At 41.8% G+C, this 26369-nt stretch overlaps 1 protein-coding gene across 2 annotated transcripts in view; it reads right to left on the bottom strand.

Annotated features, from left to right (window-relative positions):
* The window catches only part of YIPF7 (Yip1 domain family member 7), a 262496-nt gene that overhangs the window by 24965 nt on the left and 211162 nt on the right, over positions 1-26369 (bottom strand). For both annotated transcript variants that reach the window (XM_069201757.1, XM_069201755.1), the window contains one exon: positions 18555-18736. In XM_069201757.1, coding sequence (XP_069057858.1) covers positions 18555-18736 — 182 coding nt within the window. The remainder of the gene's footprint in view (positions 1-18554; positions 18737-26369) is intronic.

The following is a 26369-nucleotide window of genomic DNA, read 5'->3' as shown; positions in this document are numbered from 1 at the left end:
GAGAGCTGCGCTGTCAAGACAGCCCATAAAAAGGAGATCTGCTAAGCAACAATAGCCAGCTACTTTACCTTTCTGTAATATACACAATGCATTGCTATTGTGCTTGGTTGTATCTGAGTGAATAAGTTAAGAGTCAAATGTATATAGCCTGTTTGATTTCTGTTCTTCAAGGAAGACGAAAGCCCAATGTGTGGTGCACCACATTTGACATTCATAATGACAAATGGAGTAGTGGATTACTGTAGGGTAAACTGTGTGTAGTTGTGTAATACTATAAGTGCATCTTGTTTTGATTACGTATAATTGTGATCTCTAAGACGGACAGGTCTAGCTTCGTGTAAGTGACCTGTACATAGGCATGACTTGGTAGCAGGGTGTTAGAATTCTGTTTGGGGTTGTCTTGGAGGGACACATTTTCACCTGTATGGCACTAGTAATATGTTAGTGGCGTGACACCATCATGTTGATGAATTCTACTGTGTGCTGCTGTACCATCCACATTGAGTGCTGAGGTACCGGTTAAGTGTTGTGCTTCGTAACTTCGACTTATCTTATACAAGCCGAGGCATCCTTTTGTTTTGCTTTGCCGAAAAGCTATAAGTTGTCATTGGAATGGTTTCTTGCACTGCTGTGTGGCTGTTGATGCATGTAGTATGGATTTTTTGATTGTAAGTGGTCAGGCATTTTTACTGAGTTTGTGAGCTGCTAAAGAGTGGCACTACCATATGTATCCATTTTATTTTGTATTGCTGACGTGAGTGTTATGTGATGCATTTGGGGACTTCTAGTATTATTTCTGCCTCGGATGCTGTAGTAATGGTTTAGTGCTATAACGTGTCTACGAGTTGTGTTATGTATGTTGAAGCATTCTTGTTTTGCTTAGTGCTGTTAAGTGCAAAATGATTCCATCTTCATTACTGCTGGTGTCGTGTTGTTTGTGTAACACTATGGTGTTGTGCGTTTACCATAGTCAGTTTTGAATTTAGTTTTGAGCACTGAGGTTTAGACAAACTGATATGTTTAATTGCTGAGAGAAACTTGAGTGTTACAGAATGTGCAGTAAAAAGTTAAATTATTCTATTCCTATTCCATTCTGCAAGTGATGCACTTAACTTTATCAATCTGAATTTTTGTACCCTCATTTACTTAAACCGCAGTGTTTTATTTGAGTTTGGTGGCATGCAGATTGCACAGTTCAAAGTCTATCAAAGTGAAGTTATTTGGAAGCTGAAGAAGCATATTGGCTTATTACGGTGCATTGGGTTTTATGGATATGTTGTAAACATAGCATGTCCTTAAAGGCCATTTAAGAAAGACAATATTAATGGGTGAATTAGGGAGACAAGAAATACAAAGTATTACATCTCTTTAAAAGCTTCATGCGGATCAATATTTATTGTGGGCAAGATAATGGAATCTTACTGAGTGCAAAACGTTTGTACACAATAAAGTATGCAGAGTATGCCATGCAGTTGAGGCCCATGTGTGCAAAAATAGATTTATCCAATGTAAATCTGTTTACGCCTATTTCCAAGAGGGCTACATATAGACAGAAGCTGAAGTGCAGTGGAAAGATATGAAAGTTAAAAACCTATTAAAGATAAGGGCATCAGCAGATGTGGAAATAGCGTGATAAGAAATCGGCCTGAAGCAAAAAGTTAAACACTTTATTAAAAAAACGGATTGCTTGAAGTGAGGTAAGATGTTCTGAGAAATCAGGGAGTATAAAGTAAACTCGTTTGTGTATGTGTTCCTATTTATGAGCATGAGAAACAAATGTGTATTTCTGAAAATAAGTAAATTGTTCATAAGGTAAATATGTGGTTTGCTCGTTGTTTGAAGTATACATCAATAGAAGAATATTTATGGATTCAATTTGCTGCTAACAGAAAAAGGAGAGTAAAGTAACATTCAACAAAATTCCTTAATTAAACAGTAAATAAGAGTCTGTAAAAACTTAAAGCAGAATAGTTCATACATGTTTAGTTACCGCTAGGAGACCAAGAACACCATTTATACATGGGACCTTATAGCATAAAAGGACAAGTAATCACTCTTTTCTATGCCAGTAGGAGCCGTATATCTTTGGTACTGCCCTGTAATAGGCATTTTAATTGGGGAATTACTTGAAATCTGTTAGAATATATCCCCTTGCTCATCAATGCATCACCATCAGCATGGGCATGTACCCATGACATTCATAGCACAGTGCATGCTCATAAAGCCCATGCAGCTGCTAGACCAAATTGTAAAATGGCACCTGGACTCTAAAGGCTGCAGAAATTCACCTACTCCTGCTGCACAGGGCGTAATAAGAATTATGTGCTCATGTGTTTGCTGCAGCACATTGGCCTTAGTCTTGAATGGAAAGCGGTACTAAAGATCGGGGCTGTGACATCTGACCTTACAAGGAAATTTCATATTACCAGGTCAATGAACCTCATGGCACAAAGAGCAGGGGCAACAACGATCTCTGCAAAGGAAAAGGAGTAGGCACTTGATATCTCCTACCAATGAGGTGAATAAAGCGCAGTGTCAGAATTATGAGGTTATTCTAAAGTCGTACAAATGTCAACTTATGAAAGAAGTTTCTTTAAAGGTTTAATGACACCACCTCAAGGTGCTCCCACAATTCCAATGGAACAGGACCTTAGAATTTAGGATATGACTTCCCTTGCAACGCTAAGGCCACTGTTAGATGGGATCAAAGAATGGGACTCAGGTTAGCTAACAAAGGGAAGCACTTCGTAATGACTTAGGCCATACGGTCAGAAGATTGCTTACTAGATTTTCAGTAGGTTCGGGTCGCATTGAGGCAAATTAGTTTATTGTGTTTTTGGTCCACCCCAACTTGGTTAATCCTGAAACATCATTTAAAGTCATGCATACATGCCTTTGGTATCAGGAGGAGCGGCTTTAGCAGTTTTTTGGAACTGAATTGAACTACATTTGACTTTTGTTATCTTTAGATCAATTAGCCCTACGAAATACAGTTACAATTGCTTCAATTGGGTAGAGGATGAGTTGCATGTTTTCTACCTTTAGCCCTCTGCCAAATGTATGTCGCTTCTAGGGACAAATGGCTCTGCCTACTACTGAGAGACTTGGGTACTTAAAAATTGAAACTAACGCTGGAGTTGGTGAAGGCGGTCACTTCAAGAACTGTGAATTTGGCAGCATCTCGTTATTTGTTTGCAGCCATGTATTAGGCATCACTTCTGCGAATCATGATGAGGGCTACAATTTTCCCCTTGTATTTGTATGCAATCTACTGTCCTCAATAATTGGTTTGGAAATTGGACTTCTAGTTGGCACAGGTATGCACCCTGACCAAGCAAGAACCTCAATCCTAGTCAGGGTAAGTCACAAACACACCCTAAATTAACCTGTGCTCATCCCCTGGTAGCTTGGTATACAGCAGTCAGGTTTAACTTAAGAGGCAATGTGGAAAGAATTTGTGCAACACTTGAAAACAGTAAAGCAAATGAAAATGGGGCTTAATGTAACAAACAAAACAAGACCAAAAGGACAAAAAACAATAAGTAAACCCGAGAATTTTGATTTTGTTAAAGTATAAGCTGAAATGTAGTGCTTAAAAGCTTAAAGCTCCAACCTGGGCTTTCTGGTTATGCTAGACAGGGTCATATCTGAAAGTTTAGGCTGACCATGATGGAGCGCGAGCCGGATACAGAGACCTACCTTGGCTCACTGAAAAGTACCTTGTCTGCCTAGACGTGCGAGGCGATGTGTCATCATCAATCTTTAGGATGGAGTGCTAAGAGCACGAAAATGCCAACTTTCTAAAAGGGGCATTTTCAAAATTGTAACAATAAATCCAACTTTATCATTAAAGACAATTTATCATTGCAATTCCATAGGAGCTAAACATGACAGTTCTACCATAGTAGTGAAAAATGAATTTGGGAGTTTTTCACTAGCAGGACACGTAAAACTTAAAAGTATATGTCCTTCCATTTAGTTACACCTTACCCTGCCCTATGAGCTACCTAGGGCCTACCTTAGGGGTGGCTTATATGTAATAAAAGGGGAGTTTAAGGCTTGACAAAGGGTTTTAAATGCCAACTCAACATGGCAATGTAACACTGCATTAAGGATGCAATGGCAGACCTGGGACACATTTTAAAGTGCTACTTAAGGTGGTGGCACGATCAGTGCTGCAGGCCAACTAGTAGCATTCAATATACAGGTCCTGGGCACATGTAGTGCACTTTAATGGGGACTTACAATAAAATTAAATTTGCAAATTAGGTATATATCAATCAAACCATGTTTTAGAGAGAAAGCACAAGTACCTTAGCACTGGTTAGCCATGGTAAAGTGCACAGAGTCCTTAGACCAACAAAAATTAATTCTGCAAAATTGGAGGCAAGCAGGGAAAAAGTTTGGGGAAAGACCACCCTCAAGCTGTCAGGTCTACCAAATGCAGTGTAATCTTTAATGTGTTGTCCAAGACATAAACTTATTAACTTGATTGAGACTCTAAATTGGTCACAAAGGGGACTCTCCAAGGAGTCAACTGAACCTAGTGGTTAACTGGCAAAATATTTTTTTAGATTGTTGGAAATAAACATTTGTCAATAAATATATGACAAATCATCGTAATTTTACAGCATCTAACACATTGACTGTACACAGATGACAGGAGTACTCACCACCATTCACAATCCTACCTGTCCTGCACACTCACCAACCAAGCAACACTCAGTTATTCAAGCTTCTTTTCTATACTTTTCCTCTCTCTGCATCAAGCACAGCTTCCTTCTTTTCATCTGGTTTACAAATCCCACAGCCTCAACAAGAAATTTTGCATTCTCACCGCTCAGTATTCTGAGACTTTAACCTCCACAGAGATTTCAAAGCAATGATAATCTAAGAGTCCCCTGAAACACTTCAAGACTCTAGACATCAAACAGCACATCATCAAATTCACTCATTCCAAATGTAATAATTTAGCACTCATCATAACGGTCTCACCCTTAATACAGGGTAAGAATCCTATATCAAACACTTGAAATGACCACTATGCCATCTTCTTCTCCATCTTTCACACCACACCTACTCATCATTTCCTTTCTATAACATAAATGCAGACCTCCCCATCGGTGACCATCACATGGAACTCATCAACCTCTCTAATCTCCAACAGCCTTTGTCAGATAGCAAAATACTACTCTACAGATTTATTCAGCCACTGAAACAAACAAGCTGGACTGAATCTACCACTCAAGAACTCTAAGGACAAATGCTCCATATAAATATAATAAAAGAAATCAAGATGAAAGATACCCTCCATGACCTAGCCCAGCTAAAACTAATACTTTATAGTCACACACTCAGTCAACCAATGCAACATCAACAGCCACTTTTTCTCTGACAAGATGAGAAAATCACATCACATATCAACAACAAAAAACATCCATTTCACCCTCGGTTGACCTACATTACCCTTACCAAAATAAACAGCTTTCAACCTCCTCTGCCTCGCAGATCTGACTGACATCCTCAGGACACTCAAAGACCCCTTCTGCAAAGGCGACATACTGCTGTCAACTAGCATGAAGTCTTTTCAGGAAGATTCTACCTTAGACCCAAGTACTTTCCCAATTATTATGCTATCATCCAACTCCTTTTCCTCTGAAAAAAAGCTGTTTTATCCAACCGAATGACTAGATCACCAGCAGAAACTTCCTACAGGTTTGCCAATTCAGTTTCAAACACTGAAGCAACACAGAGACAGCTACCACATGAGTTATCGGCAACACCCTCCTCCTCAGCATCAAAAATGGCCAGTGCCTCCTGATACTGCTCTGTCTCTCGAATGGGGTCAACACAGTTGATTACAAAGAATAGATCAAAACTCTAGAAACATGAATCGGTTTCATCTCCCTGGTCCAACAATGGTTCAACCCTTACCACATGAATCACCACCAGCTTGTCTATATTGGATCACTAAACTCTCAGAAACTCCTTGTTTTGTGTCAAGTCCCTTAAGGATCCAATCACTAGTCATCATACTCAATCTCTACATGGGACTCCTCTAGATTTTACTTACTGACTACAAAATACACACTGACTACATGATATATTGAAAAAAACAAAGGTTAAAGATATGTTATAGTTAGGAATTGTAATAATATTTGACTATACATCAAAAACCATTAAACATTTAGTGAAAAAACAAATCTTAAAGGACCTTACAGTTAGGTAAAAATTAGCAGAACCATTGAAATTCACCAGTTCTAGTCCAAGTAACTATAAGTGGTGCCCTAAAGTGACCATAATTTGCACCCTCGCCATGCACAGTGTTGCCATCAATAATGTAATTTAAGATATTGCATTCATGTTATCCATGGTGTCACAGAAAATGTCATGATTTATGTAATAATAGGTGAGGTCAGAAGCAGTGCATGGCGAAGGCGTGAATTTTAGTTATTTTAAGGTGTATTTTACAGTTACTTGAGATAAATATAACTTGTGTATTTCATTGGTTTTGTTCAGGCCCCAAGCCTCAAATGGGCCTAAATCTCTGCTGTGCATGGCTTCAGCCTGTGGCCAGGGCTTGTGCCCAAAGCCAGCAGGTGTTTTGCCCCCCAGCAGCACATAACCTGTAGAGGTGCACAGTGGGGATTATATGCAATGCCTGGCCTTCTGCCAAGCCCTGCACCCAACCCTCTGCTGGCAGCAAACACCCTGCTGTGTTCAGTGGGGGATCTGGCACAGGGCCTGGCCGCTGCTATGTGTAACATTATAAATAGTCTCTTTTTACATAAGGCAGATCTACAGACTTTGTGAAAGGGTCAAAATACAAAAAGCGATGGGCTTATTGGTTTTATCAGAGGATCAGAGGTGGACCTATTGGTTACATCAAAAGATTAGCACAATAAGGTATATAAACAGACCTATTGGCCTTGTCCAAAAATCATCAATAAGTACAATTAAATGTAGATTCCTTAAATTCACATATTGCGATATGTAATGATCGTGATTGTCTTAAATTATGTTCACAATGCGCAGCCATGGAATCAACCACAATTGCATTCTGCACTCCAGCTGAAGAGAATAGAGGTTCAGCTCAAAGTGCTTTAAAAAATATTGTAATCTCTGCTGGGGTCATAAGCAGCTGCTTTTCATTTATTTCAATTTTTAATGTCTTAAAAAATATTTTGGGTGCACTGGTGCCCAGCCAGTGCACCAACATACACACTAACAGTGGGAGCTGCAGAGTGAGCCCTAAGGAGCCCACCGACCCTTTTCACTTCTCTTGTGGGATCCAGCCACTTACTTTATTGATAGGTGCCCTGCTGCCCACCCAGGGCACCCACAATGTCTCCTTCATTGTGGGCCGATGGGGGCGCCACAGGGACCCCTCTTCTACTGCCAGCTCCCCTGGTGGAAGCCGTCTAGTTTTAACATTTTTGGTGGGTGCCCTGGTGCCTGCCCACCTGGGGCACCCACAAGCCAGTCTTTAGGGGGAACAAGTGGAGCCCCAGGGTACAGGTGTCTCCTGAGCCAGCACCACATTGGGTGCTGGCTGGAGCAGGCTCGATTACTTTGCTCTCACCCAGGAGAGAGCAGCATTTTTCACTGCACCTGCCAGGGCAGAATGAGAGATGCGTTCCCTCCCCAGGAGAGTGTAAGCGTGGTATGCCTGCATTCAGCCAGGCTGGGAACCACAGTGTTCCCGGATATGGGTAATTTAAATGACTTACGAGATATAAGCAGTGCATGGCGAGGGCACACCTTACAGTTACTTGAGATAACTATATCTGGTGAATTTCAGTGGTTTTGTTTGGATGCCCAACCCCTCGATGGTGACCAACCACCATTGTGCATGGCCTTCAGCTTTTGGACAGGGCATTTGTGGCGGGGGTTATGTACGACTTTATAAACCCATTCGTTATGGAATATATTCATTAATATATTCATTAATTTAGCAAATAAATCAAATTAAAAAAGTGTAAACATACTAAAAAAATATAAACATTAAAAAGGTCAAAAAAATATAAAAAAATAAAAGGCTAAACGAATAATACTATAGAATATATTTAATCAATATTAGGAAAAGTATTGGAGTCTGGGACTATTAGATAAACTATTTACTTGCCAGTTTATGCAGCAGTAGGGCAAGAGTTGGACTTTGGAGTGCTGGATTTACTATTTGTACTACAATCTGTGCAACAGTAGGGAAAGTGTTGGACTTCTGAGGGATTACATTTACTAATCCCACTCCAGTCTAATCAATATAGCGTAAAAGTAGAGAAAGTGATGGACTTCGGAGGGGTAAAATTGACTATTTCTACTCCAAACAGCGCAACAGTAGGGGAAGTGTTGGACTTCAGAGAGATTACATTTACTATTCTCACTTCAGTCAGAACACAAGTAAACATTAAAGGGGTTGCATTGGACTTTGCAGGGGTTAGATTTACTATTCCTACTCCAGTCAGAGCAACAGTAGGGGACGACTGGGACTTCAGAGGTGCTAGATTTGCTATTCCGACTCCAGCCAGGGCTACACTATGGAAAATATTGGACTTCGGAGGGGTTCAGACTTACTTCTATTACTCCAATTTAGCACAAAGTAGGGAAAGTGTTAGACTTTGGAGGGGGTAGATTTACTAATCCTAATGCAGTATAAGCAACAGTAGGGAAAGTATTTCACTTCAACTGCAGTACATACATGATTAACACTATTAATTTCACTGCTCTATAGCCCTACTAACCCAGCAGCCTGCATGACTAACAATTAATAAATAATTGTAAATGTGCTATTATGTAATTAACTTCCACCCTATGCCCCTACAAAAACATCAGCCCCCACCGAAAATATAACTAAATAAGTATTGAACATTTTACATAATTAATAAAGTAAATAATTAACAATTAATAATTCATTGATAATTATTACTTCATTAACTTCCCACACTATACCCATATAAAGCCAGCAGTCTGCACCTAAAATATAACCAATATAAATCAGTAAACAAAATGTACACAATTAATATTCATTGACATCATTAACAATTAACAATCAATTCTTAATTAATTATTACTTTTTTAACTTCCCACCGTACCCCCCTACAAATGAAATATCTCTCTACACCACTATAAATTACTGATAACAACTAAATAAAACATTCTGATTCACTTCAAAGTGCTTCCGATATCTTGAACTAAATACCAGATTAATCACTACAGCAGTACCATTTTGATAAACACTTCATCCAAGTTTTTCAGTTCAACATATCATTTCTTTAAATGATATGCTAGCCATCTGGATTAGTTTGCTCTATCGATACGAAGCGCCAGAATTATTGTGCCTTTTTATTCTTATGTCCTTTTGTTTAGATATGTTCCTGATTCATGTGCAATTGCATCACAAGCATCTTTGTAAGACGAACAGGTAGCGTTTGATATGCTCCTGGAGATTGTCCCTCTTGCATTCAGGACATTCACTCTCAACATATGCGCTGGAGTGTAATAATTTTCCTAATTCAAAATTTGAGCTTGGTTTCTTATCTAGATAATTTATGACATATTCCCGCAAAGGAAGATTTTTCCATTTTCCAAACTCATTTTTCCTTTATCATATAAAGCCAATATATTCAAAGTGTAGGTCGGGAACCTTCTGTCCTTCAACTTTAAACTGTGTTTCAATAATATGGTTTATAATTTACTAATCTCCTGCATACATGGCAAAGTGTGCAATATACAAATCTGGAACCTCTCTTAGATTTAGTAGGTTGTATATCTTGTTGATTCTTATAGTTGTATATTGTCCTAGTATTGACAAACCACCATTTGATATTTTTGAGTACAGTAGTCTATCACATGTACAGGCAAGAATGGTCAAATAAGTCTTTACATTTGTTTTATAGTTCGGGTGAGTTCTATGAGAGTTTTGCCTCTGTGCTTACCATTTCTAGTTCAAATGACACCTTGGGAACCAAGTGTACACTGAGTATTTCACTTTTTGTGTTGGTCTGAGTGGTAGATTGTCTAGTTTGTAGCCTATTTTGTAGCACCTCATTTATTTTTTATTTTTTGCAGGGCCACTGTGAGGATTAGTATTCAATCTGAGGTGCCTTCCACTGTCACTGAGGTGTATATTTCTGATGCTTTGCATGTCAAATTGTCATGGTTTGCAGTTGATGGCCAGTATTTTATCTTTGTGATGGGTTATAAAGAACCCATGTGTCTTCTTGACATTTAGAGCCTGATTTAGATTCTGGCAGATGAGTTACTCTGTCACAACAGGGATGGATATCCAGTCCATTGAAAAATAGATCCTAGAGGATATATGTTAGGATTTATAGTTTGGCAGATGGGATAGCTGCCACTGTTGTGATAGAGTAACTCGTCGGCCAAGATCTAAATCAGGCTCTTAATTTTAGGCTGCTTACCTTGTTGAATTTTTCAGTGATGTCCAAGTTGGTACTCAAAGTTCCCATGTGTCACTAGGTACTGTTGTGTCATCTACATTGTCCAGAACCATGAGTTGTTCTATAATTCCACCTGAGCCAAACATAAAGCCCTTGCCATTTTTTTTTAAGATCACAGATTTGAGAGACTATGGCATAATTGAACAGTGGTGGGAATACCTAGTCACCTTGTTTAACCCCAGACTTCATTATTCCTAGTGTTGATTAATTGCTTTATACATTGAAATACAAAGTTCAACCTGTGGAATACAGGTCTTTTATTAGGACTCAAATACACAAAATGATTATTTGCTGTTCAAGACCCTGCATGATCCATTGATGACTGTCAGAGTAAAATGTTTTGATATGTCAATGAATATCACTGCAATGGGCATGCCTGATCTTCCATGCCATGTCTATGACACTTTGCAGAAAGGTCAGGTTCTTGAGATACCCCATAATTTTCATGAAGCCCTCCTGGCTTTTGCTCTTGTTAATTTAACATGAATATTTTAACTCAAATTTTTCATTAGCAGCTTCATGAATTCTGTAAGTACTGCAGTCGGTCTCCAGCTATTTATTTTCATGAGTTTATTTATGAGCACAACTTCTACATTAACATAGATTGTTTCCTTCTGATGCACTCCAGAATTCTCTCCCTTTCTAACCATGTGGATAAGAGTTTAGACAACAGCCCTAGTTCTTTTTTTAAGTACACAGTACAGATCATTTAGGACAAAATATCTGGGACAAACCACTTTGTTCACATTAGCTTCTTCACATGGCTGTGTAATGTGAACACCTGTGATTTCTTTACAAAGATGATTATCATCCCATTTTTCTGGGATTTGGGCAACTGGGGAAAAGTTTGGAACGTTCTTATTTTATTTTTCAAATATTTCTTTATAGTACACAAACATGTCAACAGCAGCAATGTGGCATGTGGAGTCCTCTGTTCCATCAATGATTATTCTGGCTATTTTCGTTTTGTATTTTTGAACACTGTTTGATATGAGTTATAGTTGGGCTTTGATCTGGTGTGTTTGTAATGACTTTTGTTGTGCCTTGCATTTTTGAAAGGCATGTTACTTTGTGGCAATGCATTTTGATTTTCTCCTTTAACAGCGTTCACAGACTCATTGACACTTTAATTGGTTATTTCAGCTTGGGTATTGCTATCCAGCATTGAATGGATGTTTCTTCCATTTTCTGTCATAGATAGTGTAACTTCTTCCATCAAGCCAGTTTCATGGTGTCTACAATCTTTGGAATATGTATGTATCTCTCTTATTCTGTCCTCTAGACAATGAAAGTTCAAGATTTTAGACACTCTTCTTCTGTTCACAAGCATCATTTTGACACACAGGGGAATTGTAGTTCTTCCTTAAGCTTTCTTTTAAATTTGGCATAGTAGCATGTGATGTGAAATTCAGGTCCTTTGTTACACTTCAAACAATATGTTTTCATGGAGAACCCTGTGCTGTTTGAGACATGCTTTTTAAGTTTATTTGAAGGTCCCTATTATGCCTCTACATACAATGCAATTATACCTTTAATTAGGGTATTTTCAATACCTCACTTTTTGATAACGTAGGACTTCTTATCCCTAGGTTTGTCACTGTCTTTCTCATTTACATTTAGAATGGTGGCTGAACGTGGTGATATGTTGTGATTAATTTCTTTGTATTTATTTGTGATGTTAGAGCTTGGTGAAAAGTTCACATAAACAGTGAGGTTAATGATTTTGGGAAAGACTTCACTGCTTTTCACTATCTTTACCAGATTTTTTATCCTGCGGCTATTTCATCTGGATATTTTGTTACCTTTGTCATTTCCATCATAGTCATAACCATGATACCAAACTTGCTTGGCCTATATCTTTTAGATTCATAGTCAAGTCATAAAGACATAGTTACCAGCAGGATCACTTGTAGGTGAAGGACACTCGGAACGAGAAGAGGTTAAGTGAGTTAACATTACTCCAACCATTTAGCATCGCTTTATTGAATTTCTGCACTTTGAGAACTAGAGCACTAGTCAGAAATCACACTGTGTTAATTGTAATATTCAAACATTCAGATCTTTCAGGTTCAAACTAGTTCTAAGACATCTATTAAACTCTGACTAAGGTGGAATGTTATCCTGCACATAGGGGAGGAACACAGAAATAGGTAACCCCACTTTGTGCCCCATCTTGACCATCCCTATATTAAGAGGCCATCCTTTATCCCAAAATTATGAATCTGACTAATTGGTGTCCCTTATCTACAATTGTCCAACATTCCAGAGGCTGTTCAGACCTGCTGAGGATATGGATATGGGCAGGCATTGCAATTTACACCATGTCCCCTGTATTCTCAAGGACCTGCAAGAGGTGACTATTTGCCCCTAGAACAGCAGTTTTTTAACAATTAATTCATTCTATGGTTCCCTGATCATCACAAAGAAATGAGAACTCTCCCCAGTCTCCCACCAGCTTCTTCTATTCCACTAGGGCATTCGTCAATTTTACTCCAGAATCAGGAATTTGAAACCAACTCCCCTTCAATCGGCCAAGGGCAGAGGATGATATCATCATCCCATTCCAAAAAGCTCTTGCCCATCTCAACCTCTGTTCACATGGAAACCTTATCCACTTTGGCCTTGAATGTTCTTGTTTAATAATTACTGGTACCATCATGGCGTTCCCTTGTGTGGATTCAACCCAGGCTACAGTCTCCACTGTTGTGGTCTTCCTCCTCGTTACAGCTTAGTCCACATATTTCTCAACACTGCCAGTGGCTGGGTATGGGTGCTGCATTCAGCTGTCATCCATTTCCAGGGCTAGTTTTCAGCAAGTGAGTTGTTGCAGATTCCTTAGCAGATTCTAAATTCCATGGCAACTTTCATGCTGTTTATATAAACCATCATCTTTTCTGGAGTCTGATGAGTGTTGGCATGGGCTGGGTTAACCTGTTATTCTGTTCATGCTGCAGTGTCAGTTTTGCTTACCGAAAGTCACCTGCAATCAATGCAGAGTTCCACACCAGCAAGATGGGGTTTTAGTCATCTAACTTTGGCAATAGGGTGTTATTGCACTGGCCCTTAAGAACGATAAGAGATGATGGAGAAAACACAGATCCTGTGATGGAGGACATTATAGCAAGACAGCTAAGGAGTCCCCCCTTATGCACCAGTTGTAGACTGCTGCAGACAAGGACACCACAGTAGGTGTTAAACCTACTGAGTTGCCCGAAGGCAAAGCAGCCTGGTACCGCTTGCAGGCATATAAAAAGTTAAAAGAGGAAATGAACAGAGCAGAACTTGTCAGCATTTCAAACCTCCAGCTTCTCTCTCTTATGAGATAGGAAGTGAAATAGGCAGCAGGCGCATTTGAGTGTGCAAAGCTGAATAAGGAGTGTAAAAATAAAAACACACCTCTGCCTATAATAATCAATTCTGATTGGCAAGAAAGGCTTGAGAATGAACCCGCAGACCACACCTAGGATGCGGCTGGATTTCAGGATTTAATATGGGATATATGCACTTATGCAAAGCATTGCCTTCACAATGCTAAGTTATTAAATGAAGCAAGCAGGAGCTATGGCAATGAACAGACATGGAGTGGGGGGGGGCACCGTAAGAATACTGAGACTCACTCTCCCGCGTCTTCAACCCCCTCATCACCCAGCATTTCTGCCCAAAGGTCTTTCCTAAAATCAGATAAATTAAAATGTGATGGATTGTTGGCAGATCTAATTTAGGGCCGACTGCAGCTGCCTCAGTTTGAACGATAGGGGGTACCTTGAGGGAACATGGTGGTTGGCCAAGAGAAGGCTGCTTGAAGATTACCCCGAGTTTACTTAACATATGTGCAGGAACTGCAGAAAAGGGACCGTGTTCAGTCCCTGTCCCTTCCTTCTGAGTATGAGTGGGACATGGATAAATTTAGTTTCCAGGACACAGACCTTCCTTCCTGGAACAAGGCTAAGGTGCTGGATACTCTGCAATATGTGGTAGAGAAGTTGAGGCAGTGGAAGAGCCTATTAACCTCCCTGACAACGATAACCATTGTACAACAACTGCTCACCATTTCCCCTTCAACTTGCCGAAGCCTCACAATGCCACTTCGAGAAGTGCCCCCACCGCCTACACCAGATGGCAAACTAGGGCTACCGGCCCACATACATGCCCCATGGTTGAGGCATGACCTCATTTCTTTTACTCAAGATTTCCCAGAGCTCCATGAGGAACCCCACATGCGGTATACAGAACTAAACCACCTGGTAGCAATGGGGGGGGGCTTATTTGGAAAGACTTGGACATATTGTTCAACATCATTGCTGACATGATGCCCCACATGATTTTCCACATTTCGGTGGTGTGTTTGCAAAGCAATCTTTTAAAAGCAACATTTAAAAGTTTTTGACATTTATCAAATTTAGCAGGACACCGTCACAGCTTTCCACTCAGTCTGAGGAGGAAAGTCCTCCCCAAGCCTGTAGAAGTGTATCCTTGGTATCTTGAAACACTAACAGTCAATGCCTGGATCCCAAGGGCTACCCTGTATCCTGGGTCTGTTGCATCTTTGACCAGGTCCTGTCAGAGCTGTCAACACTACAGGGACTGGAAAGACCTCCATGGCTATGTATGTACCCTGACCAGGGTGAAAAAGATGCCCTTCATCAGTAAGTGAGCCTGGCAGCACACCTGGAGCCTAAAACCAGCCTTGTCACTTCCTCTTTAATGGGAGACAGATCTGGTCAGTGTAGAAGTCCATCTTTTGCCGAACATTAATTATAAGGTGGATAGTAACTAGGTATTCTTGAAATCTGGGCACCAGGGGTGACAGAGTGGGACTTCTCAATGTATGCATCTGACCTTGGGTTTCCCTCACTGTTAGCAAAATGTTAAATAGACAGTAAGAAACTGCCCAATTTCTGATATGTCCCTCCAGTCTCATTTTGCTGGCTTTATGACTCTTTATTTTACCGATGCTAAACTGTAATAATGTGCCCGTGGTTCCCCCATAAACATGTGTACTATAATGGCACTCTGTTATTGGCCTATTTATCATCACTATACTAAAATGCAACCATGGCATGGTAGGTTATATGTTATATGTGGGCTGCAATGTGTACGTATAGCAGCGAACTCTGTGACAAACATGTGTCTCCAGGAGCACCACTGCGTTCTTACTGGGATTCAGCTTACATGCCCTGTAGTAACACACATGAAAGAAAAAGATCTTTGCCATGTATTAAAAGTTTCTTTTTATATACTCATGCCCACAGGCTGGTAGTATGTAAAATAGGGCATGCTACTTATTGTAGACACGGTGCTCTCACGGTGAAATAAAATCCAAAAGCTATTGCATTGTGTAGGCTTTGATAGACTCTTCCCTGAGTAGGCCTGGATGAGATAAAAAACTTTATTTTGTATCTCAGATTTTGAAAGTGTTCAAAAATTGTTTCAAGGTTATTTCTTTCTTAATGTGCAAAATCTGATTTACTGGTGAAATCATATTTTCAGTACCTTATGCAGAAAGTAACTTTGTAAAAAAATACTTTTGGGGCCTTTTTTGGTACTCAGCCCCTATAGAGGTGGAGTATACATCTTTGGCTCAGAGATTTCACAACTCTGGCTCAGAGGACAATAGACTTTCTTAAAGCCAGAAAGAGCAGATGGGTGGTAATCCCTTCCCATTGAGCATAGATTAACTATTTGAGAGTGGACAAAACCATTGTCAGAACAAATGGAAACGTTAGCACTACCTCTTTTGAGTTAGAGGGCCTCTCCTATTCATTCACACGGCTCTCTCAGATAGCTAAACTCCAGTAACAGTAGGGAAGAAAACCGGTTTTTGTTGCCTGTTTTGCTACTCAGCCCCTACAGAGATGGAATATCTATCCTTGGCTAAGATAATTAACAACTATGGCTCAGAGGACAATAGTCTGCTTCTAAGCCAGGAAGAGAAGATGGTAGATAACATCTGACCACTTAGCAAAGATTAGCTTTTTGGGAGTGGACAGAACAGTTGGCAGAACAAATGGAAACTTTAGCACTACCTCTTTTGAGTTGGAGGTCTTCTCCTATTTATTTCCAGGACCCTCCTAGAAATCTAGGGCTCCAGTCACAGTAGGGAAGAGAACCAACAGAACCGGTTTTGGCCCTGTCAGTTGGAAGAAGGTTCATTTGAAACAGAAAAGTATCTAAAGATTAGAAGACAGCCCTCCTTGGTGTAGATGAGTTCTGTCATATTAAAGAACGGCCTACTGGATAACTTCATAAAAAGGTAAAGAGGACATTCTGCAAAACAAGGTGGGCTGTGAGAAAATAGTTAGGATTTGGTGGCAGAATTTATCCAATCACCGGCTAGTAAACAGACTACATCTAGCACCTCAGCCACCACCCCATCAGAACATTCCTAGACCTGGGAAGACTGCAGCTGAACAAGAAGGGTCTACTGAAAGAATACACCCTGCACCTGAATCCTGCAGGTAGAAGAGGACTCACTATAGGACTTAGGTGCTTTAAATTACCACCACCGGCATGACGGTCTGGACCACCATATAAACAACAAGGGAAGAATGCCACAGGTGGCCCTCTGCCACCACCAGGCTTCTGCCGACAGGCAGCCTGATGATGGCGGGTTTCTCTATCCGACAGAGCAGCGCTGCAAGCAGCGCCGCCCTCCGGATAGAGAACCCTCGTTCCTCCAACCTTTCCCTGGCGGTTTTCCCCACCAGGTAAAGGCTGGCGGAAGGGGTGCTCGGGGGCCCCCCTAGGGGCTCCAGAACTGCCATGCACTTGGCAAGGGCAGTGCAGGGGCCCACATGCACAGCCCCGTCCCGCAGGTCACTGCCCGATTTATGGGCAGTGATCTGCGCGATGGGTGCTGCTGCACCCGCTGCACTGCGGCCTTAATGACGGCTCCATGTGGAGCCGTCGGCAATGTCCTGGCCCAGAATTGCGCTGGGACGGCTGGGGGAAACACTGTTTCTGCTAGCCAAACCAGTGGAGTGTTGTTTATATGGCGGGTGGGCTCTCAAGGGGGCTGGCAGTCTATGTTTAGACCGCCAGCATGAACACGGTGGGGAATCCCGCTGTGTTCATAATGACCCCCTAAATCTGATGAAGATCCCCAACGGTATAAGCTTCCTCCATAATGCTATTGGAGAACTGTATTACTGTCTACAATCCAGTTAAGAACACAAGCAAAACATAACACGAAGCTATGCAATTCTTACAGCAGATGCTCTTTGAAAAGTGTTTTTTGTGCTAAACTGTTTGTTTTAAAGGTGGTCAGGGCATTACTCTCCGACAAATACATTTGTGCTTATGTTAGGCAGAAGGCAAGCCAGATACTGATGCTATTAATATTTTCTCCAGATTTTAAGAGATTACCCTGTCAGCATGTCTGGGTAAATCTAGCATAGACTAGTCATGTTGTAGTCAACTTTTGAGTAGCTTCATACTCGTACTATAACCATTCATATGGAAGATATGATAACTTTAGAGCAGGGGTCTCCAAACTGTTCTCTAATAAGAGCTGCTCATGTTCAAAGAAAATCATCCTGAGCTACTAATACTATTAGCGTTATAATAGTGAACACATCAGACAAGATTATGTTAGTGCCACCCTATGCAAGATTACACGCAGCAGTCACATCAGTGCATCAGGTAAGTTTGCCAGAAGAAATGAAAAAAGGAGTAGTCACTTTGGAATGCCTTTACAAAGTTAATACATAACAGTCATACTGTAAATATCATGGGACCAAGATAATTATAATAATAGTAATGCATCTCAGCAATGTCACATAATTTATCACTCAAATATCAGCTTTAAAAAAATATTGAGGAAAATCAATAATTTTTCATCAAACATCAGTTTATGGGTTCAGAAAATACTCACACTTTCGTCTCAATTGCACTCTGTTATGTTTTGGAACTAATATATTTATTGAACCAAGCAAAAGCTTCAACCTTAGTAGGCTGGGCTGCACACCTGAAGAGCTACTTACAGTTAGCGGCAGAGCTACCAGTAGCTCACAAGCTACCCGTTGGAAAGGCCATCCCTTACTGTGAGTGGAATTGTGTAGGAAGATGATATAGTGGTTTTTAACTAGAACTTACTGTAAGGAGAAGAACACAGCACAGCTAGAGAGGACAACCATGGGCAGCAGGCAGTAACCCAGCACACTAGCGACACAGCCAATGGAGACGTTGGTGAAGCTCATCAGGTTCAGCAAGGTATGGATTCCAAGACATCCAAGTGTGCTCATGCCATACACGTATCCAAAGTGCACTTTACCAGCCTTCACAAAAGAAAAAACATAGTGATAATTTTCCGCTTTGAAGCGATCAGTAAATGTGCAAAGTGCTACAAATATACTGAGAGTGTGTGAAACCTGGTCAGCGGTGAACAAAACTAAAAATGCAAATTTTAGCATGAGCAGGACTCAAATTTGAGTTTTTCAAGCGGTGTTACCCCTTGTCTGGGGAGCATTCACCCGAATTCGGACTATGGTAACGTGGAAAATGTTATATGTTACTGAAACACAAATGTTCCCAGAAAAAATACTGTTGGTATATCCACATGGCAAAGCAGTAATATCCTCCAATATACAGCTATGAGTGGGAGACACTGTGCAGTATTACCACTCTGTTCCCCATCCTAGGGGATAGAAATCAGGATGCGGACGCAATATCTCACTCAGTGAATGCCACTCTCTGTAGTATTGGAACTTATAGAATGAATAATTTGTCTACAAATAATGGACAACTCACTATGAAGCCTTTAATGTTAGTATCCCTGACGTATGCAGAAGGTAAGGAAAGAGAAGGTGTGGAAGGCAAAGGTTGTCACATAGCAGAAGGCAACATTCATTTTATGAATGCAGGTGCCTTTGTGGTGTTTCAAACTTACACAGAAAATTAAAAAGACACATAGGCCCTCATTACGACCCTGGCGGCGGGGGAGAAGTGGCGGCAATACCGCCAACTGTCCGGCAAAAAAAAAAGTAATTATGACCATGGCGGTTACCGCCATGGTCATCCGCCACTTCTCCACTCTGACCGCCAGGGCGGTGACGACCGCTGGGCTGGAGACTTCGGTCTCCAGCCCGGCGGCCATCATCAGACCGCCGGCGGTATCAGGACCCTGCATACCACCATGGATTTCGGGTGGTTTGGAACCGCCACGAAATAATCCATGGCGGTAGGCACTATCAGTGCCAGGGAATTCCTTCCCTGGCACTGATAGGGGTCTCCCCACCCCGAGTCCTCCCCCCACACCCCTGACCCCACCTACCACCCCTCAAAGGTGGCAGGACCCCCCTCCCCACCTCCACCCCCAACATTAACACACACACCCCCCTCCCTGCCCCCAACATTAACACACACACACCCCTACACGCATACATACACTACAACAACACATACACGCACACATACAGACATGCAAACAGACCGACCCGCACACATTTTCCAGACACACAACACCCCCCGCATGCATACACGCACTCACACACCCCCTCTACATACTCACACGCACACCCCCATGAACGCACACAACACACAACACTCCCCCACCCAACTTTCCTAACGGACGATCACCTTACCTTGTCCGGTGATCCTCCGGGAGGGACCAGGATCTGCCTCCAGCACCCCATCACCAGAACACCGCCACACCAAATCCTAGGTTGAGATTCGGTGGGCGGTGTTCTGATGACGGGGCAGTGGAGGTGGAGCAGCCGCCACTTCCTCGCCAACCGCAAGTATGGCTGCTGGCGGCTCTCCGTCCGAAAAAGGACAGAGGGGTGCCAGCAGTCATGATGCACTGCGCTGAAAACCCCCTGCAGTGGCGGTCTTCAGCACAGTGGTACGAGGTTGAAATGAGGCCCATAGTACTTTAAAAAATAGTCTGCTTACAGACATCTAGTGCAGTTTGCACTCGTAGTAAATCTTATAAATGTGGTAAGAAATCCACCTGACAAGCAAAGAATGGAGAGAATGGTAAAACTCCAACACACCTCCCTGGTAAGGTGCACCTCACAGAGGTAAATAAAGAAGTCCTAAATCTTCTTTTTGTCTCTCCCTCTCAGAGGATGTTCCTAACTTATAGTTTGGCAGACAGATTGGTCTGTCACAAATGTGACAGATATCCTGTCTGCCAGGACCGGCTTTAGAGCGGTGCGGCCGCACTGGGTACTGCCCTGGATTGGGGGGTGCTGGCCCCAGGGGGGCGCTGAGTTTAGCAATAACTTAGAAACTTGCGATTTAAAAGCACCTGCTGGAAAGTTCATTGTGAGTCCAGCTTTCAGGAAGTAATTAAAATGTCAAGATACATCTTGTGAATAATATTCCTGCTACGAAGAGAGATGGGAGCTTTGTCTAGCGGCAGCTTTGACTTGCCATAAAGTAGCGTAGCGGTTAATATGCCTGCTGCAAAGAAAATAACTATATTTTATGTGGATAGCTGAGTAGAATAGTAAATCCAGTCTTTACAAGCGTGTTAAAACAAATGAATGTATGTGAAGGGGGGCTTTTAGAAATGGGGTCTTGGTTGGCAGTCAGGTTACCCCCTGTCCAAGCAAGGACCTTCACTCTAGTCAGGGTAAAAGAGAATCACACTCAGCTAACCCCTGCTTACCCCCTTGGTAGCTTGGCACGAGCAGTAGGCTTAACTTCAGAGTGCTAGGTGCAAAGTATTTGTACCAACACACACTGTAACTTAATGAAAACACTACAAAATGACACAACAAAGGTTTAGAAAAATAGAAAATATTTATCTAAACAAAAAAAGACCAAAATGACAAAAATCTACAACACACAACTCAAGTTATCAATTAAAAACCAAAAAGAGTCTTCATGTAATTTTAAACACACACTAACACTAACACTGTTAGCGTGAAAATGTACCTTGGATCTTCAAAAATAACCCAGCATGGGCGAGTGTGCATCAAAAAGGGTGTGCGATGCATCGATATCACTCACGAGCGAGACCTTGCGGCATTTTTCCTTTAGGCGGGTCAGCGTGTCGTTTCTTCTCTCTGCAGGAGAGCGATGCGTCAATCCGGTCAGCACTCTCGGGTCCGGGCAGGCCTTGCATCATTTTTACACATCCAGCAGTGTTTGTATCGGAAATCCAGCTGAATGATGATCTGGAAACCACGCAGAGTGGGTTGCGATCTCACCCACCCCTGTCAGCGATGCTGTACATCGTTTCTCCAGCCACGGGCGCTGATCTTCGGGTCGCGTTGCAGGCGGGCGTTGATCTTCAGCCAAGAAGCCGGAGGAGCGTCGATTTTTCAATCGGAGTCATGTCGATCTTTTCCCCGCACAGCGTTCTGTTCGTGGATTTCTGACTCTTGGGCTGCCAGCTTCTCCTTTTAGGATCCCAGGAACTGGATGGGCACCACTTGGCAGAGCAAGGATCTCTCCAGAGTCTCCAGGTGCTGGCAGAGAGAAGTATTTGCTGTCCCTGAGACTTGAAACAACAGGAGGCAAGCTCTAAATCAAGCCCTTGGAGATATTCACAAGAAGGAAGTCAACACAAAGTCCAGTCTTTGTCCTCTAGCACAGGCAGAAGCAGCAACTGCAGGATAGCTCCACAAAGCACAGTCCCAGGCAGGGCAGTTCTTCTTCCTCAGCTCTTTAGCTCTTCTCCAGGCAGAGGTTCCTCTTGGTTTCTAGAAGTGTTCTAAAGTCTGTGGTTTTGGGTGCCCTTCTTATACCCATTTTGCCCTTTGAAGTAGGCTTACTTCAAAGGAAAATCCTGCCTTGCCCAGGCCAGGCCCCAGACACTCACCAGGGGGTCGGAGGCTGCATTTTGTGAGGGCAGGCACAGCCCTTTCAGGTGTGGGTGACCACTCCTCCCCTCCCTCCTAGCACAGATGGCTCATCAGGAAATGCAGACTACACCCCAGCTCCCTTTGTGTCACTGTCTAGTGAGAGGTGCAACCAGCTCAACTGTCAAACTGGCCCCAACAGGTAATCCACAAACAGGCAAAGTCACAGAAATGGTTTAAGCAAGAAAATGCTCACTTTCTAAAAGTGTCACTTTCAAACAGACAATCTTAAAATCAACTTTACTAAAATATGTATTTTTAAATTGTGAGCTCAGAGACACCAAACTCCACATCTCTATCCACTCCCAAAGGAAATCTACACTTTAATCATATTTAAAGGTAGCCCCCATGTTAACCTATGAGAGGGACACACCTCGCAACAGTGAAAAACGAATTTATCAATATTTAACTGTCAGGACATATAAAACACATTACCATATGTCCTACCTTAACCATACACTGCACCCTGGGCTTGGGGCTACCTTAGGGGTGCCTTACATGTAAGAAAAGGGAAGGATTTAGGTCTGGCAAGTGGGTACACTTGCCAAGTCAATTTACAGTTGAAACTGCACACACAGAACACTGCAGTGGCAGGTCTGAGACATGATTACAGAGCTACTTAGGTGGGTGGCACACCCAGTGCTGCAGGCCCACTAGCATCATTTGATTTACAGGCCCTGGGCACCTCTAGTGCACTGTACTAGGGACTTATTAAATCAAATATGCCAATCATGGATGAACCAATTACATATACATTTTGTATAGGAGCACTTGCACTTAAGCACTTGTTAACAGTGGTAAAGTGCCCAGAGTAACAAAAACAGCACAAACAGATTCCAGCACACACCAACAACCTGGAAAACAGAGGCAAAAAGTTAAGGGAGACCACGCCAAGGATGAAAAGTCTAACAGGGGCTATAGAGAGATGAGGGGCACATTTGCCGGGTGGAAGTGAGGGAATCCAAGGAGGTGGTCATGGGGCAGGGGCGCCAAAAAAGACTGCAGCACAGGGTGCCACCAGCGCTAAAGCCGGCCCTGCTGTCTGCCATATTAAAAGTGCCATTGGATGTAATGCACTTGTATACGGCAGACAAGATACCTATCATGTTTGTTAAGGAGTAACCAACTCTAAATCAGGCCCTAATTCTGAATGAGGTTATCAGGGTATGCAAATATTCAAAGATTCTGCTTCAAAAACCAGTGCAGCTGTGTGAGCTTCCTGTCCTCCTAAAGGGATGTGGGCCTAAAGCATAATTTAGTAACCTCTCAAAAAATAATGTAATTAGTAGTACTACAAACTGCAGTGAAGTAGCAGAGTAGATTATTAACCCAGAGGATAGAACTGTGCAGTATTCAGCTTCCCTTTGGCAGTGCCCCCCACATAAATAATATAATTGCCTAGTGTTTAACAAGATATAGTGTGACTGATTTTAAAATGTACCATTTTAAATCTTTCTTTCTATAAAATCAATTCTTGGAAATAAATTATACATTTACACAAATTAGGACACCAGGCTTAACATTGCACATTAAATAATGTTTGGTGTTTAGCCAGTCCATGTGCGGCTCTCTCCCAACCACAGCCACAGGGCATGTGTGACACTTCACCTAAATTCAGGGGTTAGAATTTGAGGGTGGTGGGTTTCAATTCCATTGGGGAACACAAATGGGACCCTGCCGGTGAGAATTAGGCCTGCCCAGTCACTCAAGACAATGTCAGGGACAGAGACACAGACAATCTTATTTGGTGTCTAGGCTATTCTTACCCTGGTTGTTGCAGCATTCCAACATACTAGCACCAACTAATTAGATGAACAAGAATGGTCTGATGGGGGAGACAATGCAGACCTGTGGACCACTAGGAGGGAAAATGGTATACAGTGGATACCTAGCACTAAGATATCTAAGCTTGTGTCTGACAGGCTGCTGGGACTTGAAACGCCACATGGAAAGACAGTTAGTAGGGGGACACAAGATTTGTGACCCTAAGATGATCTACAGGAATGTCACAGTTGTTGCTGTCTTCCTAGGATCCTCAGCTTTGTGCTGCAAGCTAGGTGAAGGGCCATTCTGTCCATGAATAGTAATAAGAGTGATCAGGTCATCATAAGGGATGCCCCAACAGTTGGTTGAAATGGCTGAGTGTACATGTTCCTAACTCTTAGGATCTTCTTCAGGCCTGTCCCTTCCCAGGCAGACAGGTACCAGGCCAAGCCTTCCCTAGGTAATACCCACTAAGGGTGATTCTCATCAGGCTCACCAGAGGAATCCTATAACATTCATTCTCCTTTCAGAATTTGTCATGCTCTGAAACATCCTGGTTCTGACTGCACCAGTCACACCCATCCAATCTCCTGCCAAATTACTCACTTTTCTATGGAACAATGTTAGTTAGCCAGGACCACCACACCACCAGCACACAGCTAGGGAACGTTTTGTACCCGACCATACACAGCACTGCCAAGTAAGGAGATCACAGGAAGCATGAACCCAGCTTACAATAACGTTGCCAACAATGATATACATACCAGAGACCTAGTTATCTCAATTCAACCACTCACTCTTTCCATACCGAGAGACCCCTGAAACAATACAGTTAAATATAAATAAACATTGCAAGCTCAAAGAGTTCACAGTCAATTCACGATTTACCCACTAAGAACAGCATATAGTTTAAAAATATAAGGACAAATTGGGGAAAAAGCCTAAGTAGATCAGAAAGCTGCCCTTCTTATCTCTGGTATAGAGATACAGTGCACGAGAGGGTGATTCACTGAATATTACTTGAGGAATTCAGAAAACGATTCATGGTTCAATCCTACTAAAAGAATCAGTGCAGATGGCTTGGCTTTTTTAAAAACAAAACCATAATTTTATTGGAGCAATTTGCAAGCCATCAGATGTTACCCCAACAAATTACTTGACAAGTTTTTTTTCATTATCTCGGAGGCATGGAAGGTATTCTATACTAAAATTGTCAAGATGCACTGCATGCTTTCAATAACCTGAGGACAGAGCACATCAGAACAAGGGGAAGCACTTTTATTAGTCCTAAGTCTATTATATTCGTCTTACTCTAGAAACGTGTGGTGAGACCAATAAACAAATCTAAGCTTTTACGTATTATGTTTCTACCTAGGTAAATCACATTGGGCTAAAAAAAAAAAATGCTCATAGGGCCCTACGCTTTTGTTTTTACACACTTAATAGTAGTGTCAAGTTTATAAGGATGAACTGCTGCACATGTATCTTTGCCAAACCTTTCAATTCTCTATCTCTTAACAGTTTTGTATTTTGCTTCTTGATTTCTACAGAGGCAAGAATAGCTTGCCTTCTAATGGGAGAACCAGAGGTGTTTGTGAATTGATAAACTTAAATGTTGAGGAAGCACCAGTAGAGTACACTACGCTTATATATATATATTGTACCAGACAAGTGTCTATGTGGCATATTTTACACACCATCCCATCAAAAGATGAGAGGTAAGTACAGGGACATCATTTAGGGGTCACCAGAGGTGTTAGCTGAGACCCCTGGCTTTTTTCCTTGCTACCCTTAGCATTGCCTTTCGACCCATGGCCTCAGAGGTGGCAAATTAGGTGCCAGAAACATACTGGAAGATCTTTCTTATGGACGTCAATTGGGGCTCCACTCTCTTTGTTTTCAGTCAATTTTGTATCACACTAACAGGGAATAATAATATATTATTCACTATTAGTGTAATAAGCATTTGCAATGCAATGGGTCTTGTGTTTGCTCAAGTTACAGCTATTAGCGTTGAAAATTCCTAACTGGACTTTTCTTGCCACATAAATTGAAAACTAAAAGTAAAACAGTTTACATAAGCAAGCCGATTCAGAGTGCCATGGCTGCCATGAGCATAAGCGCGAAGGACAGACACAAAACGAAAAAGAAGTTTGCTTGCAGTCAAACGTATCGGCAAATGTGCAACTATCCACGTAACAGGGTCAATGGCCAAGGCAGTAACAAAACTGCCCCAAGGAGGGACAAACGTAAAGCATTTACCAATGATAAAAAATGTTTGGAAAGGCAAGCCCATGAACGAGTGATAGTGATGGGCGTGTGGTGAGCGTGGTTA

The sequence above is a fragment of the Pleurodeles waltl genome, chromosome 1_2 (assembly GCF_031143425.1).
Source record: "Pleurodeles waltl isolate 20211129_DDA chromosome 1_2, aPleWal1.hap1.20221129, whole genome shotgun sequence".
In the NCBI taxonomy this organism is placed as follows: Eukaryota; Metazoa; Chordata; class Amphibia; order Caudata; family Salamandridae; genus Pleurodeles; species Pleurodeles waltl.
This window is presented reverse-complemented; position numbering and strand designations above follow the sequence as displayed.